The 18,976-nt window shown below is 35.4% G+C and overlaps 1 protein-coding gene across 1 annotated transcript in view; it reads right to left on the bottom strand.

Annotated features, from left to right (window-relative positions):
* LOC110032729 (protein HGV2) overlaps nucleotides 1-18,464 on the bottom strand; it is a 54,070-nt gene extending 35,606 nt beyond the window's left edge. The window contains exons 1-2 of the mRNA XM_020736457.1: nucleotides 18,034-18,464; nucleotides 3,059-3,294 (exon numbers count right to left, since the gene is read on the bottom strand). Of these exons, the coding sequence (XP_020592116.1) occupies nucleotides 3,059-3,294; nucleotides 18,034-18,341 (544 nt within the window). The 5' untranslated portion in view covers nucleotides 18,342-18,464. The remainder of the gene's footprint in view (nucleotides 1-3,058; nucleotides 3,295-18,033) is intronic.
* Nucleotides 18,465-18,976: the final 512 nt, after the last annotated feature.

The raw sequence follows: 18,976 nt of genomic DNA, 5'->3' as shown, positions 1-18,976 counted from the left end.
AGAATACTTGGTTGAGACGACTTGATTTCATAAAAGATATCTTTGAGGTTTGGATACCGGCGTTAGGAGGTCATTTTGACTCAGGTTAAGCCATTTATCTTTGGTGCTTGCGGTCCCCCTCTTTTCGGACTTTTTCATATATTTTTCTTGGAATTTTTGGACAAAGTACCTGTGGTCTCTTTACGGAATTTTCCTGTGTTTTATACAATTTTAATCGATTTGTCGATTCATCGATTTCCTCTCATTTCTCTTGTCGTGAGTCTTTTGACGATCTTTCTCGAGATTTCTGGACGATATTTCTTTATTTTCGTTTATATAAAGTATTTCAATATGTTTCCTCAAGTTTTATTTCTTGTACATATTGCATCAATTACACCTAAAGAACAGCGGACCTCCAAGGTATACAGGTTTGTTTTATGTTTACAGCATGTTATTTTCTTGCAAATCACCTATCTGCTGTATTATTTTTACTTTTTCTTTACACTGCATGTTGTATTGCTTTCTTTACAGCATACTCTACTGTTTGTCATGTGCTACATACCATACTGTTATGTTATACATTGTACAACTTCAACATATTATCTATAAGATATCTGAATAACTACAACCATAGAGCCGCTGGAAATGACATTATAACCTGACACCCTAGAAAACTTAAACTCGTCATGATAAGGAGCTTGGAATTAGCGCGGTGGGCAGCACGACCATCTTCAACAGCAGAACATCTTCCCCAGCTAAATCATTCCTTTCCTAGAAATTAAAAAAACAATCCATAATATTTCAAGATTGTTCGCCTAGCGCAACATAAATCCCCAACCTTTTCTTTAGGCATTTGTATAACTTTGTTGTACGATCTAAGCCCTAACTCGTTTTAGGATTCTGAGGTTGTCGTTCGTTACGACCTAAATTTTCACATCTTTCAGGCTATTTGTGTGATCGTTTGACACGAATGTAAGCCCTAAATAGATAAAATTGGCAGAATAAAACACTTGAATATTTCTCTTCGAAACTGAAGCCAAACCATGGGGTAAACTGAGAAGTCACCGAGGATCTCCTCTGGATCTGTGGCATCCCCTAGTTCTTCTTCCTTTGGATTCTGTTATAAATGTTCCAAATTTGAGTCATTCCCCTTTCACAGCTCTTTGTCCGATTTCGTTGAAAAGTCTCATTCTTTTGAAGTCTTTGAAGATAATTTTTCCTGATTTTTTATCGAGAGTATTTTTAAGTGACTTTGGACATTTAAGATGTAATTAAATATAGGGGTTTGCCCTTATAGGAAGTTTTTCTGAACCCAACTTAAAATAAAGTCTATTTAATTTCTCATATTAAATAGAGAAATTTTTCGGCAAATAAAACGGTTTTGAAGACCAAACGGACGTCATATATTTCTTAGTTTATTTGATCGAGCTACATCCTCAAGTTTTGTGTTTATCTCTCGGGATAGATACAGGGTTTGAGGTATAGTGCTCCTAGAGTGCTTTTTCATTTAAATTGTAAAATTATGAGGTCAGTTTGAATTCATATTTTTCGAAACTTAAATATATATGTAAATTAAAACGTCCTTCCAAAGAGGACGACAGGATTTCGATTCTAGCGACCGACAGTTTCCTACGGGCGACTCAACACACCCAAATTTTTATCGCTGAAACCACCTTAATCTGCTGCCTCCCTCCTCCAGTTCACCTTCCAACCCCGGACATCCCCTCTCCCGCATTCACCCTTGTTTTCCCAAGCCTACGGATCTACTGGGCCGACACCCCCCTCCTTGTGGTTAAGGTAACGACTTCGAGCGTGGCCAGCTCCCATAGTATGACGGGCGGTGTGTTCAAGGATCGGGAATGAATTCACCACTATTACTAGCTATTCTGACTTCCTGCATGTGAGTTGCAACCTGCAATCTGAACTGAGGGGTTTTGGGATACACTTTCGAGAAGTTGGTTTGTGTCTTTATGTTTGTTTGTCGTTTATTTCATGTTTTGAAGAGTCATTATAACTTATCTCAATTTCAAATAATAATATTTGTGTTTCTTTTGTGATTTGGGCTTTCTCCTATGGTATCAATCAATCAATAATATACTTAACAATTCACATTATAAAGGAAAGTGTGCATTCATCTCTTTGTACAACTACAATACATCTACATGAAACTTCTATGAGCATTTCCATTTATCTTCTATAACTTCATCTTCAAAGAAACCTTAATAATATTCATTTCTTAATACACCTAATATGTTGAAGTTTAAAATATTATAGCATTTAATAAATCTTCTTTTTATCTTGTCGTAGTGACAGACATACAATAGAAATCAGATCAGGTAACATCTTACCCTTACCGTCTTTATGAACTAATAAATTTTCAAATCTCTTACCATGCATTTTAAAGCATGCCTTGAAAGCATAATTCTTCTCTTTAATTTTTATGTACATCTTTACTCCACCACCACCAAGCCTACATAATAGTTTAATTCTCCTACTTGCTTTGAAATTCGCCTTAGTGCAATTAACAATGCTTTCCATGAGGCCTTTAGTTAATATTTAAATTTTTTAATTCACCGCATTTACAGCCTACTGTTAAATTTCTATAGTTATTCAGATCCACAACCTTACCCTTGAACATTTATATCCTCTGACTGCTATCTTCGTGAGGTCAAAACATTCTGCAACTTGTAATTTGTTTTAGCATATTAAAAATTAAAAAGTGCATAGTTGACAAAAAACAAAGAAAAATAACCAGGTGGATATCAAAATAATAGAAGGAAAAAAATTTGCAATGTTAAAAACTGCCACATATTAGAGAGGATTAAAATTTTTCCTTTCCATACATAAAAAAGTGTTCAATCTAAGCTTCTTGCACCAATTTAGTAGGAAATGTAAGGGCTTTTACATATGTAGGACAGCGAAAAGTACAGTAAGTACAGACAATGGCAAAAAAATAATTTTATAGGAATGGATAGCTTGCACAATAAAAATGCGCCGATACAATTACAGACATGATAAATCATATACCAAAAAGCTCGGGCTTTTTTCAATGTAAAAAAAAAAAAAAACTAAAAATTACCTCCTCCAATTTCAGACTTGTTAGAAGAATTTTGTTCTTTTAACTCAGAAGATGGCACTGAACCTCCACATTCTTCCATGTTAGCCGCGGATTCATCCTTGGTCGAGTTTCTTTGAGTATTCTTAGGAACATCGCCCAATGGATCTGTTTCCTCTTGAGCTTTGTACAAGAGCGCACAACCATATTTGTAGTAAGAGCTAGCACATTCAGGGGAAAGGTCACCATAATTTGCAACCCTGGACAGATACAAAAGAATTTTTTTGAGACAAAAATATCCTCACAAACAGTTTTAAATGATCATATAAAATCAAACAACTTTAAATAATAAATAACCTAAAACGTTAATAATGCAGTAAGAGATTGAATTAGCAATCATAGCAATCAAATTTGAGCATCCAAATTCATCTATGAGCACAATTACCACTAATTTTGATTCTCATAAAATAGCAAAAGCAAGAGATAGCATACCCAAGGAAAGACAATGATAATGTGGTAGCATTCAAAGATGATGTAATGAATAATAATATGCAAATCAGAAAGGAAAAGATACGACTACATCCCATTTAGCAGCATTGGATTGACTAGAAGTGGAAACCCAGAAGCTTTGATCAAAGATTGAGCAACAAATATCATTTATTGAACTCTCTCCAAATTGAAAGAATAGGCATAATCTGGTGCTGTTCCGATGGATGATAGAATTTCATGGTCAAGTTTTTTTTTTCACACAGACGCATTCCAATGCATGCACACCGCTTATGCAAGACTTTGAACCCATAACCACTTGATTGAAAGACAAAGCTCTCAACCACTATGTCAAGATGGATCTCATAAATTTCATGGTTGATTGGAGTTTCAATGAACTAATAAATTCATACAATCAAGTCAGAAGGGTATACTTAAAGAGAAATGTTGGCATTCAGAGCAAACTAAACCTAAGTATGCTTATGACTGTCCAGTGTTCAAAACAAAGCCATAACTACATCACAATCCATCAAAGTTTAATAAAAACCGGGATGAGAGCGTGCAGCTGAAATTTAACAAAATAAACATAATGTGGTTACTTGGAGTTCAAGCCAATAACTGTTATAAATAAGGACTAGTTAAAATGAAAAGAAAAATTACCTTTTTGTAGAAACTTCAGAGGGAAATTAACTTTTTGTGGTTCAACCCAATTGAAATAAATCACTAAGAATATGCTTGAAGTTACAAAAACTTACCCTCTCAAATAAATAAAAAGGCGTGAATACAACTATCGAATTTAGACTATTACAGATTGTCACCTAAGATGATATTCAAGGGTGTTTTAAGGGTCGATTATGTCGAAGAGAGATGACAATGTCAATGAAGGGTGATAAAGAGCAACAGAAGTAGGGCATTGACAAACATCAGACAATGTTGGTCAACTGGCATCCTGCATTTTCGGACAATATAATTATATGCAGGCACTTATCAAATAATGACTGATAAAAGATGATCGGTTTTGTCGTTCTCTTTTCATAATAGAGAGGGTAATGACCTAGCAAGTGAGGAAGAAGTTTGGATAGGTAGAACTCTAGTGACGACTAATTAGGGTAATTAATGCCCCTAAGCAATGATCAAAGCTTTAAAATTCTTTAAAATCCTCGCTGATTCTAAGTTCAAAATGTGAAAAAAAAGAGTAATTGGATCTATATTTATTTTTTTAGTTGGCCAATTCAAGCCTTATCTGAAATTATCATGAAATGTTCCTGTCTTATCAAAATCAAAAACACAGATCACACCCTTGCCGAATATTAAGAAGATTAGATGATATTGACCAAATCAACTTAGTTAAAGACAGCCAAATCGAGCGACCTCTAGCAACAAAGCCTCCAACAAGCGGACAAAAAGGTAGCATCTCAAAGCATTCAATGGCACAAGCAAAAAATGGAGTTAAAACTTTGAATATGTAGGATCATTCAAAACAAAACTTGGAGCAAAATTCACATTTTAATGTGACCTTAAAAAGGAAAAAAACTAGGTTCAAACTACGTATTAGTTTGTTCTCCTTCATGCAAGAAACCCAATGCAGCTCGACTTTGCCTTTAAAATAATTATCAATCCAAAATAATTCCTAGTCATATTTAGAACCACCACAAAATACTAATGGAACCCCCAGCCCTTGATATAAAACATTCTCATTTTCAAGAGTAATTCAAGCTGCAAATGACTCGCAAAGGTCATAATGATTTTGACAAGTTTAAATTCAGATTTTCATCGATGAATTGTGTGCAATCAGAGTGACAATGTCATAATCCGGCCAACTAGTTGTTTTCTGTATATGGTCTCTTTGACAATATGACCATCAATGACCACAACAATTCATCTAACTTATGTCAAAAACACATCCTCTTTTAATTTAAATCGAAAACTACACGAAATCCTCATAATACAATGATTTAATGATTTATTAAATCAAAAAAATTCAATGAGAAATTTTAAAACAAAAAAAATCAATATCCAATCACAACATGCCACAGCCAGAAAAGTTGATGGTACCAACTCTGACTAAATTCTTTATACTCACAAACACAAACACAATATTATTTAGGAAAAAAAAAAGAAAGTAATTCACCTTGAATAGAAAATTAAGTCTCACATCTATACGACAAGATGATTTTAACCAAAAATTGGTAGGCATAATTACAAAACACAACCTAGTAACTATAAATACCACACATACACACATTAATAGTTGGCCTAGAATTACATAATTAACAGAATTTTTAAGGCATATTTTCATGCAAACAGTACAGCGCAAGCAAACGATACGATTAATAGTGTGTAAAGTGACTAAAACATGCTAAAATAGTAAATGCAGCAACAACGCTAAACACGACAATTTTTTATCGCATATTTTCATGCAAACAGGACAACTCATGCATATAATTAATCATGTATGAAGTGACAGTAAGGATGCTAAGGAAGGCCTATAACGAAATCCTAGAGGAAAATATGATATAGATACAAAAACAGATAAATCATATAAAAATAATATATTTATGACCATAGAAAACATCCATTAAAATAAATCTAATTTAAACAATTCAAATATGAATTGTAATAAATTATGCAATATTAGAATTGGCCATATAGATAGAGTTGTAATTCGAAGCTTCATTAGAGACATTTAGCATCAATAAATTTCATGAGAAATTTATACGACTAAAATCTCACCATAAAGTTCTCATTATGCATTATTATACTGATACGCCTACTATGACAGTACACATAGGAACTGGCCCAGGTAAAATCGGTCTCGACAGGCCAAAACCAGATAAACCAGCCGGCTTGGCCAAGCCAGCCAAGAGTGGAAGAAGCCCTAGGAGCGGCTGAGGACAATTCGAACTCCCAAGTTTGTTTTATGTTTGGGGTAGCAATTTTTCTTTTGTCTTTGTTCCTAGAGGCATCTAGGGTTTGTGAAGACATAATCTACCTCTCAAATTGTAGATCATCCGCTGCATCTTGTTTGTTTGCTTTGATTAATCAAATAAGCCCTATACTGTGTTTTCCCAGATGTATATTGCAAGTTGCTCATTGGTTTTGGCACCGGTTGGTATCAAATTGGTATCAGAGCAAGATCTTGGAGAGATGACAACAAAGATAGTGGATGCGTTGGAAGAGAGAATGGAAAGAAAAGTAGAACAAAATCAAATTTGGGATAGAAGAAAGGTTCTCCGCCAAGATTTTTCTCCATGGACAATAGGTTTCCTTCCATAAGAAATTGATTCGAGAGCTTGGAGGATATGAGAAGGAGGCTTGTTGAGGTGCAACCCAAGACCCCCTCGACGACTCAATCTGTGAACCCTAACCAAGGGTCAACGGAAGGATCCTTGGCCAAATCAAAAGAGAAATAGACCGAACGAGAGGAGCAAGAGAAAAACATTCACCATAAAGAACTTCCCTCGATGACTCTGGCAAGGGTTGGGTTAGACATTTCCGAGAGAGGGGTTGGGCCAAAATTTTGGAAGATGGGATATGCAAGGGGCCTGCAGAAGCACGAAGAAGGAATGAGAGAAATTGGAATAGAGAGAGTTTCACCTTAGGTACATGAGGGAAACACCTGAGGGAGAGAAAGTTTGGGAGGTGATGTTATGGTTAGGAAGTTGAAGATGACGATCTTCGAAGGAGGAAAATGCACATGGATGGGTGTATTGAGTGGAGCGATACTTCATGATGAATTGGCTAAATGGGGAAGAGAAGCTTGCGACGATGGGGTTATGTTTGGAAGTGAAAGCCCTAGCATTGTGTAAGTGGAGGGAGGCAATATACCAAATTCGTTCATGAGAGGAATTTAAGGATTGCTTGTTAGAATGTTTCGGAGACATTTTGGATGAAATCCTACACAAGCAGTTCTATGTCTTGACTCAGAAGGGGACTGTCATGGAGTATAGAGAGAAATTTGAGCTATTACCGATACAACTAAAAGGAGTTTATGAGACAAAACTGGAGAGGAACTTCATATAGGATCTAAACCCCAACATACGGAAAGCATTCCGACCATTAAGACCATGAAGATTGAGAGAGCCGATGGAGCTAACCCAGATGATGGAAGACATGAAACGGATGAAGAAGACCAACAAAAGTGGCACCATTGAAAAATTCTACAAAAATACATCAATGACCATGACACAGAGGACCCAGACTATGTCATTTCAGAAGAATTCACCGAAGAAGAGGAATGTGGGGACCTGTCCCGGGTCAATTTCAAGCCCCTTACATTGGCTGAGGGATGGGACAAGAGAGCAAAAGGATTATATTTTTGATGTAATTAGAGAAATGCCCCATGCCACTGATGCAAGGAGCACACACTCCAGGCCCTTTTAGTTAGTGAGGGGGATGAGACGTATAGTAAGGAGGAAAAATAGGTGGGGGAGCACTTGCACTTGGATGTAACGGAGGTGTCCCTCAACCTAATGGTGATATTTACTATAAATCACCCCATGAAGGTGAGGGGACAGATCGTGGAATTGGTAGTGATGTTGGTGGATAGTGAGGTCACTCACAATTTCATCTCCAATTGGGTCGTGGACTAGTTGAGGTTGAAGTTGGTAGACACAAGAAGTTTGGTGGTCATGATGGGTACAAGGAAGGTAGATAAAAATTAGGGAATTTGCAGGAAATTAGTGTTGACACTACAAGGCATATAGGTGGTGGATAACTTCCTTCCATTGGACTTGAGAAGCACTGATATGATTTTGGGGATGAAGTGGCTACAGACGATTAGGGAGACAAAATGTGGATTGGAAACCCTGGCAATGAAAATTTGGGTGGAGGAGAGAAAAGTGGTGATGAGAGGAAAAGCTAGCCTATGCAGAATCCTAATCTCACTCAAAAACATGGTCAAGGCAATATGGGCAGCATGGTTGGGCTATTTGGTAGAGCTGTAGAGTACACAAGAGATCTCGACGCCAGAGGCAGTAGAAGTCCCTGAAGATGTTTGACAGCTTCCGCAACAGTTTTCCAACATCCTTCCACAACCTAGCGAATTGCCCTTGTCTAGAGAGCAAAAGCATGCCATCACATTGAAGAGAGGACTTCCTCCTATCAGTATCAGACCCTACTGATATTCTCAGATTAAGAAAGATGAGATAGAGAAGTAGATTCACGAGATGCTCAAAACAGGGATTATAAGGGCCATTATGAGCCCATTTTCTAGCCCAGTTCTTTTGGTGAAGAAAAATGATGGCGCTTTGAGATTATGTGTGAACTACATGGCCTTGAACAAAGAAACGGTACAGGACAATTTTCCAATTCTGGTGATTGATGAACTATTAGATGAATTCTATGAAGGAGCCATCTTCTCAAAAATCAATCTGACGTCGAGATGCCATCAAATCGACATGAAGTCAGCTAATGTGCACAAAACAGCGTTAAGGACTCATGAAGAACACTACGAGTTTATGGTGATATCGTTTTCCCTTGTCAACGCTTCATCATGATATTTTTTATGATATTCTGATCTAGAATCATATAGAGACAAGTCATATGAGACACCTAAGAACAATCTTAAAGATGTTGAGAGAGCACCAGTTGTAAGTCAACTAGAAGAAATGTTCCTTTGCACAGTCATAAGTGGAGTACCTAGGGCATGTGGTGACCAAGGTAAGAGTAGCAGCTGATCAATCCAAGGTCGAGGCTATGTTGTATCGATCCCTGCAAAGAAACTTGAAAGAGTTGAGAGGGTTCCCAGCATTCATTGGGTACTACGTAAAATTCTTGAGAGAATATGACACGATAGCATGACCGCTAACGGAGCAACTAAAGAAAGACAATTTCAATTAGAGGAAGCAACAACACAAGCTTTTAAATATCTGAAAAGAGCCATAACCAGCATTCTGATATTAGCACTTCCAAACTTTAGTAGACCATTTGTGCTAAAAACAGATGAGTCAGAATATTGATTGAGAGTCATTCTCATGCAGAACCAACGGCACACGACTAGGGTGAGGCTCAAGCCCATGTAAAAGTAGGAGTTGATGAACGTTATCTTGGTCATCAAAGGTGATGTCCCTACCTGTTGCGGCGACACTTTATAGTCAGAACATATCAAAAGAGCTTGAAGTATATATTGGAGTATAGTATGGTGACTAAAGTACATCAAAGGTGGCTATCCAAATTACTTGGATATGATTTTGAGATTCGATATCAGCCAAAATTGGTGTATAAAGTCGCAGATGCACTATCAAGAAAAGTGGAAGAACCCCAGCTGACAACTTTCTCAATACCCATGAATCATAGATTGGGAAGCCTTAAGGGGGAAGAGCGAGCAAGATGACGGATTAAGGAAGACAAGAACAAAGTTGCTATAGAATTTGAACAATCATCCAGAAAACGGAGTAAGGGAAACAACTAATTTACCAAAGAAGCTTTGTGTTATCAAGGGCATCGAGGTACATGCCCAAATTATCGCAGAAGTTTCACAGCAATGCTATTGAGGGGCATTCAAAGGTACAAAAAACATACAATTGACTATCGGCAGAGCGATATTGAGTGAAAATACACCGGATGTAGAGAACATGATGATAATGTGCAATGTGTATTAACGACGCGGTTATTTGACTATGGCGCCAGGAGGGTTACTGCAACCTCCAACTTTACCTGCGAAGGTTTGGGAGGAATTGATAATGGATTTTATAGATGGATGGTGATATTGGTGGTGGTGAATCGTCTGAGCAAGTGTGCACACTTTATTCCATTACAACACTCTTACACTGTTGACTCAGTAGCTACGGCATTCATACGGGAAGAGGTTAATTTGCATGGTGTTCTGGAATCTATCGTATCAAATAAAGACACTGTGTTTCTCAACCACTTTTGGAATGAACTGTTCAAGTTACAAGGGACAGCTCAAAAGAGAAGCACGATATATCATCCTCAGACGGTTGGTCAGACGGAATCAACAGAAGTGTGGAGACATACCTACATTGTCATGTATCATATATGCAAAAGCATTGGGCTAAGTGAATTGTTTGAGTTGAGTATTGGTATAATACTTCATATCATACTACGACACATACCACCCCTTTCAGGAGTATGCATGCCTTAGATCCCTGTATGGGTGGAATTCACCCCACCTAATATACTGCGGGCATAGTACTACATCGGTATCCAGTGTAAACCAATACTTGGAGAGACAGGATATTGGCGGAGCTCAAGGAACAAATATTGAGGGCCCGACTGATCATGAAGAGGAAGACAAATGGACATATGAGGGAGGTACAATTCGAGCCCGAAGATAGGGTTTATTTGAAGTCAAGAACTTATCGGTAGAAAACATTGGCAAGGAGGAGCGAGAAACTTTCTCCATGATATTTTGGACCCTATTAGATTTTGAAAGGCATTGGGGTCGTGGTCTACCGTTTGAGGTTACCACCATCGTCATCATCATTGTATTCAATCTTTCATGTATCACAGCTAAGGCATTCATTGGAGATCATACTCCCTCGTGTTCACTACCTCTAATGCTAACAAAAGACATGGAGATGATTATGAAACCTTTGGAGGTTGAATGAGTGTGTTGAATGGCAGGAGCAAAGGAGGTGTTGATTAATTGAAAAAAATTGTCAGATTTTAAAACAACGTGAGAGCCTAACAAAGTGATTTAGAAGCAATGTCCATCATTTCACATTGACGATAAGGTGCTTCTTTGAGAGGGGAGTGTTAACAAGCCTATTGCGCCTGTAGATGAGCCGAGTGAGCCAGTCCAGGGAAGACCAATCTGGACCAACCATACCCAACCGGACCAGTCGGCCTGGACAAGCCAATCAACCCATCAGAGGCGCGAAAGTCCTAGGAGCAGCTGAGGGCTATTTCAGCTCCCAAGTAAGGCCCACACAGTCGTTAATCACGTACAATAAGATGAAAATCAAGAGAGGTATGGGGGTTGGAGTTTAAGTGTATGTTACGCGTCAAGGCGTAACAATGTATCCTGGGAAGTATTTATTGGGTTGAATTAGCTAGGGTTTGTTTTATGTTTGGATTTGCTGTTATTTTTCTTTTGTCTTTGTGTTCCGAACGGCGTCTAGGGTTTATGGAGAGACGAACTACCTCTATATTTGTAGATCATCCCTTGTATCTTGTTTGTTTACTTTGATATTAATCAAATTAGCCCTATATTGGGATTTCACACATATCTATTGCAAGTTGCTTTTTGGCTCCAATTCATATCATATACAAAGAAAACATAGACTAAAAATAAAAACATGAATTATCATCCGTAATAAGATTAATATTCAATGAAAATTCATTAAGAGTTACATTTTTAAATTGGTTAATTAATTAATCAACTACAACAAACATGATTGGTCAAATTTCATAATCAAGCATAAGCTCAATCTCTATTAACAATTAACGTTCAAATATAATATCATGTTTAATTTGCTTCTAAACTTCCAATTTTAACTCTTGTTACGTATAGATTCAAATCCATGAATCTGACATATTATAAGTACAAATTCAGATTCACCAAAACCGAATAAAGATTCATACAATTTATCTTCTACATCTATTGCATCCACACAAGATTATAAATAAAGAATAATTTTTCAATGAAGTCTAATTTAATCATACATGATTACTGTGTCGGGTGTATTCAATAGCCTTTAGAAGATATGTTGTTGAATATTCCTTGCAAAAAGTATAGGGTCAACAATCACAAAAATAGTGTAAATGTAATATTCCTCAATATTTGAAGTTATGCATAAAGCCTCCTCTTTTTTTTCCTTTTTTCTTTTTTTTTAAGTAAACAGTAGTTTAGTTATTCCTTCAACTTCTCATATGCGACCTTAAGTGACGCATTTAATAGTAACATGATAGTCTGAAATCAAATAATATCTAGCTCCGACATGTAACTTTGCATGATAGTCAACAACATCATAATTACATAACCAACTTGCTTACAAATTTTTAAATAATAAATTATGTACTTCATGCTTTTGTTTCATGCTAGCCTATCTAGATATAGCAGCAACCCTAATACACAACCTAACCGATTGAGCATACCCCACTAGCTTTGATTAAACACTTCCTCCAGCTCTTTCTGAATCAATCAGATTGTAACATTCAAAAATATCATCTAAATTGCCGTTCCACTTTGAAAAATTTCTATTGTTATTCCACCCACTAAATTTTTTTACTATAGTTGCTATATATGTTTGGTCGACCTAATGATGCAATCATGAGATTCTATATCAATTTAAAGCAAAACATCTTTGGTTTGAGGAAATAATAGAAAAAATGAATTAAAAAAACACTAACCTTATTTAAATTTTGCAATTCAAATGGCAACTAAGTTTTAAAAAAAAAACTCATTCTCTTATGATGTAAACCCAAAAATATTATCAATCCACACCATAATTTAATGATTGAATAAATCAAATAAATTACGCAAAAAAATTAGAAATATAAGAAACCACGATTCAATCAAAAACTTGTGAAGCAATTATAAATATTAGGTATAATATTTTGACCAAATTTAATAATGCTCACAAAACAAAACACAGATTATTTAAAAGGAGTGAATGGAATTTGCAACTTATATTAAGCCAACAAGATTTTCTACATGCTTCAAATTTTCATATTCATAAACATCACATCTCAAGGCCAACAATCAAGTGGTTTTTAACATAAGAAAATATGCATAAAAACAAAATTAGTCACTGAAAAGCCTATCCAAGTTCAGTGTATCAAAGGCTATTAATTAATATAACAAATGAATATATATATGTACATGTATATATAGATATATATATATATATATATTATATATGTATATATATATATATGTATGAAAATCCAAAGAATCAGCGCTAGGATAAACTTGAGTAATTTCAGAGACTAACAATTTATAGAAGGACACTAATACTATATCATGTGAACTATCAAAGAATAAAATTTGAGTGACATATTACATGAACCATAAAAAAACAGTATCAATGTCCTTGCAGACTACCATAAAAAGCATTTCCGTTAATAGTAATGTAAGTCTTATAAAACTTTGCTAATATAACACTTTGCTAATCTATAAAATCAAAAAAGTAATGACTAACCTTAGTTTTCAGAAAATCATTATGACAATATTTGTGATTATGTTATATTCGTACAAGGGAAGCAAGAAAACACAACAATGCTTCATAACATCACCATCAAAGCACTTCAAAATGTTTGGCATCCTTAATCAGAACCAAAAAAAATTCATAAATCAATCATGAAACAACAATCAAAATTGAACAATTTGAATCAATCCACATTTGGGAATGATACTAAAAAGGCATCAAATAGATTAATTATCATCTACAGCAATACAAATCTCGAAGCCTAACATCCATCTGCCAGTCCATTACCTCAAAAAGAAAATGGTTCATTACCAATCCTACAGAAAAAATAACTCTATTCTTAACCCTCTAATGAATGGAAGGACAAATATGCCTTCGACCAGAGAAATTTCCACCTAGCACATATGATACCATTTTAAGGCGCCTAGAAAGTATTTAGAAAAGAGATTTAGGGGAATGTGGTTGTGGAATATCAAGGAAATGATAATGTACGAGTTCAACTGCGTTTGGACAGGGATAAGCATCGTTTGGCAGCTGTCCTCACTGAAAACAGCAAGGAAAACTCTGAAACGACGATGTGCAGGTGGTAAGGAGGTTTCACCACTTGTTCCTGAGCAAGATACAGACATGCCACTTACAAAAGAAAGAGGAAACAGCACTCTTTAAGGTGAAAACAAAGAATACAATCTCCATATTACACAAAAACAAGCTAGTTGTCGCAATATAGCAAAATACACACATATATAGTACAAATAAAAATTACCCTAATTAGAAAATGGAGAAATAAGAATGAACCAACATAGAAAAGCGAAAAAAAAAAGAAACTTACTGAAAATTAAAATAAAAAATAAAAAAGGCCTCAAGAATAGATATTCGCGCGACTGCGGAACTCACAGACAACAGAATTGTAGCAAAATCCCACATCGCGGTAAAGTCGTGCGCCCTTCGTCACTTGTGATAGCGGGAGCCTCAACTCGAGAACCGCGAAAGCAAAAATCATGAGAATTCCACATATACAGGAAAATCTGCATCCCGCATCAACATATCTCCCAAAAAAACCTTTATCTATCCTTTATCTTGCTCACCTCACTCATATCTTTATAAATTACCTCTTTGGTGAAGTTAACTTTGAAATACTTTAAATTATTGCAATTTTTGGAATATTAGAGATACTTAGGTTTCATACTGGTTTCTCAAAGAAATAAGATGCACAGTATTTTGTTGCATACGCATAGTAAGCAAGTAATCAATGTGAACATGCAAAATAGATCTTCAACAGCCTCCAACAATTTCCAACATATAATAATTAAGCATTTTAACTTTGTATGTCAAAAGATCCCCCACTCATATTGATTGAAAGCAAATCTGTCATTTTGAGCCATGGGACTCAACACCATAGTAGGGTTCTAATCAAAAAATGGCCAAGTAGCATGAAATGATTACAAATAAGTCTCACTCTCACGCACCTCAAACAAAGATCATTCATTGATCAAATGCAATGAAGTCGGCCATGAACACTTTCACATCTTATCAAGAAGATCAATGTGGCCTGAGCAGGTGCATGTGCCCATTACCTCGAAGACGGTGGTGTGGCAAATAGAACAGGTGTAACCCAAAATAATTATGCCTTATCGAGAAACATGTCGAACAAAATTACCACATTCCAATGCCTAACATAACCATTTCCCTCGTAACTTGAGGACATCAAGAAACAACATCTAAAGAAAACACCGAGGCAAAACCAATATTCAACCAGCACCTCCATCATTATAACAAGGGTCATAATGTACACAAAACCATCAATTCAAGACATCCTCCCCAATTAACTAAATGATTACCAAGTCTCCAACAAGTTCCCGAGTGACGAACAATGCTACATATGGAGTAAAATTTTTAAATTATTAAAAATAGTGGCTCTCTTAAACAACAAAAAAGTTCTAAAAGGTTTCTACCACAAATTTTAAAATAGAGTCTATTAAAAAATCATAAATAATCTATCGTAGAACCCTAAATTGATGCAACAACAAAGACTTCTAACTGAGGTTTAAAAAATTTCAATGGCAAATGATCATTAAATTCTTTACTATATGAACCCACGGATTCCTTAATTGTAAAACACCTCGCAATTATACTCGACCCAAAATAAGGAGAGGAGGAATATTTTCTAATAGTAAGTAAAGATAAGAAGGAAAAGCAACATAAAGGTCTTTTTCTCCACATTTCAACCATCTTCACAATATATGGTTGTACTATTTTTCAATCGTTAACAAAAAGTGATATCTTTCTTTTAAATAATATGAAATATAACCTCTATCCATGCAAATCTTTTGAAATGCAGTTAAACATTTAATTGATGTGATTTTGACCCTAGATGAATTTCACTAAACCACATAAAATCGATATCAAGTGTTTGAGATCTTTGATGTAACTATTCCCTCGTATTCATTCAATTTTTCCTCAAAAATTTTCCCACTAACCTAAAATAGTATGTACTTCATACTTCTGCCATGGAATGAAGCCATGTATACAACATGATGGACAAATTTCAATGTTGCATTTCAGAAGAGTCCCGCCTAAGAGATTGCTAAGATGAATCTATATAATCCGATGTATTAAGCCATAATCAACATTTTTTTAAATAATTATCAAATTAATTCAGTATATCAACCGGATGTTCAGCAAAGTAATTAGACTAAATGAAATATATTGGAATCTTTATCAACTTAAGTATGCTTTAATAAATCAAAATAACAAGGTCAACCTAAGTAACTCTAACTTTAAGGTAAACAATCGTTTCTAAAAATTAATTCTATAATTATTATGTGATCTACCAAATAGTATCCCCTAATTCTTGGCCTAAAGGTAAATTCCAAGTAATAATTTCACCAATAAAGAAACGAGAAAAAGAAAGTGAGCGATGCATTTATTATAACCAATTAACACCTTTCATATTATAGGTTGGATTAAAAAAGTGTTGACACCAAAATAGAAAAAACATTTAAAAAGGGAAAAGACAAAAAGAGGTTAATTTTCATTGAAGTAAGTACGCTTAAACTAGCTTGTCACACCAATAATCTTCCACTTTTTTTTTTCAAATTTCACTCACTCTTAGCACCTAATCCCTAAAACTATGCCAAAAAAATCCTTGGTCAAGAAACTAAAGCGATTCAAACAAACAAAGCATCCACTCTCTCGAGATCTCTTCCCAAGTTGTATGAATAGTTAATGTCATTACATGATGAAGAAGTGGAGGCTAAGTGAAGGAAAAAAAATAAAAAGAAAAATACTTCTTTTGAAAATAGTAAGAAATAAATTGTTTATGTGATTCTAATCGGTAGCATTGGAGATAGAATCATCTTCCTTAACCAATAATTCATGAGTCATTTCACAATAAAAAGAAGGGGCAATCACAGCAAAGCACCTGAAAAATTGCTATTTACAAATCAAGCATTCTATCTTATTTATTTTTCAAATTCTCACTAAAATATCATCATTATGATAAAACTCCAACCCATATTTTCATTTTTATCAAAGTCGCAATGGTTTGATTGTGGCAAGTGTAAATGCATCGATTCGGTAGTTCAAAAAATCCCTTGAGTGCTTGACTTGTAAACATCAATGTTCTAGCTACTCTGTATGTAATTATCCCTAAAAAGAATAATAAATTTAGCCAGTCAAAATAGTGCATACTCTACAACACTAACTAATGTGGGTTCAAGCTTGATAATCTGAATCAATTAACTCAAGAGGCAGAACAAATGAAGGAAAAATTAGGAAATGAAATAAATAATAACAAATAATTATTATTATAATACATTTAGCTAATCAATGCATACTCGATAACAAAAAGATGCACTCATTACAGATGCAAAGCACGAACCTTAATGGTAGTTTCAACTAATACTTTTAATCAAGCAAGGTAGGTAAACCTAACCAGGTCCCTTACAACATTGTTAAGAAGTTCAAAGTTAAGCCTCAAAAAGCATCAACAATGTGAAATGCAAACTACACAATTGAGAATAAGAGTGCCCTAACAAAATTACAAACTAAAAATAATATATTCTGGCACAATAACTACAAAAAGGCTTTGTAATAGAAAATGAACCCACTAAATATTTGTTTTAACAAAAAGAACATCAGTAATTCATTTCCTAAATCTTGCTAAATCAGCTCCCACATAGACCTAAATTGCACTGAAATTCCATCCTCATACGTGCTCTATCAATATTATATGAAGCGAAGTAAAATATGGTAACCACAACGTCAATGACTACTAAGAAATTAGAGCATTCATCCACGCAGGAACTGATTCTGCGAGTACAGATGCCAGCAGAAAGCTTCGCAGTTTCGAAAAGAATATAGCAATCCCAAAGGGACTAAAACGTGGAATATAACCCCAACCTGATTTCTAAGGCGCGGCTAAGGCAATCGACGGCCTCCGTGAAATCTCCAGCTTCAATGGCCTTCGACCCCTTCTCGAACAGCTCAGTAGCATGCTCTAGGCCATCCTCCTCGTCTCCTTCCTCATCTTCGGTAGAGCAGGCGTCCACATTTGCAGAACCACCATTGCTCTGAATACCAATGCTCTTTCCCGCTCCCGGAGCAGAAACTAGGGTTTTATCGTCCTTTAGGATTGGCGACGCCTCCGCCGAAGGGTCATCCGCAGCTATTTCCGCCGATGCGGAGTGAGGATCGTCCGAAAAAGCCATGGCTCACTTTAATTCGCTCCAAAACCCTAGAGAGCCCCTGCAAGAGGAAAATGGCGGATATGAAGGGTTTTGAAAATGCTCCCCCTCGTTTTTGTTGGCGGTCCGAGCCCGAATGAACAATGCCCAAATTGACCCAGAAAAAGTACACTTTTCAAATAATTGATTATGTTTATATTCAGTAAAAGCATTTATTTGAATTATAGTTTTATGATCTAATCTATTATTTAATTATTCATTTGTTTATTTATAAAATGAATTAAATTATATTTCATAATAATTGAATGAAATTCTTAATATTATCATCCACACAAATTAAATTGGATTCATGCTATGATATTTTTTTATCAAATAATCAAAAATCTTATAATATTTTTTCTTCAGCCAGAATGAGCAATCGAACCCAATATTTAAAATTCTTCTGTAAGGATTAGTTATCAATTATGGTATGACGGACACTTTTGCAAGCTTGCATGCTATAAGTTCTACATTAAAGTGGATGAGTTTAATAACTGAATTTGATCATGCAAGATGAAAAATTTTGAAAAAGAAAAAATCATGGATTATGCCCTATTTAAAATAATCCACCATATGTATTGTCTTGCAAGAATTTGTTTTAATGATTGTAGAAACTATAT

The sequence above is a fragment of the Phalaenopsis equestris genome, unplaced genomic scaffold, assembly GCF_001263595.1.
Source record: "Phalaenopsis equestris unplaced genomic scaffold, ASM126359v1 Scaffold001013, whole genome shotgun sequence".
NCBI lineage: Eukaryota > Viridiplantae > Streptophyta > Magnoliopsida > Asparagales > Orchidaceae > Phalaenopsis > Phalaenopsis equestris.
This window is presented reverse-complemented; position numbering and strand designations above follow the sequence as displayed.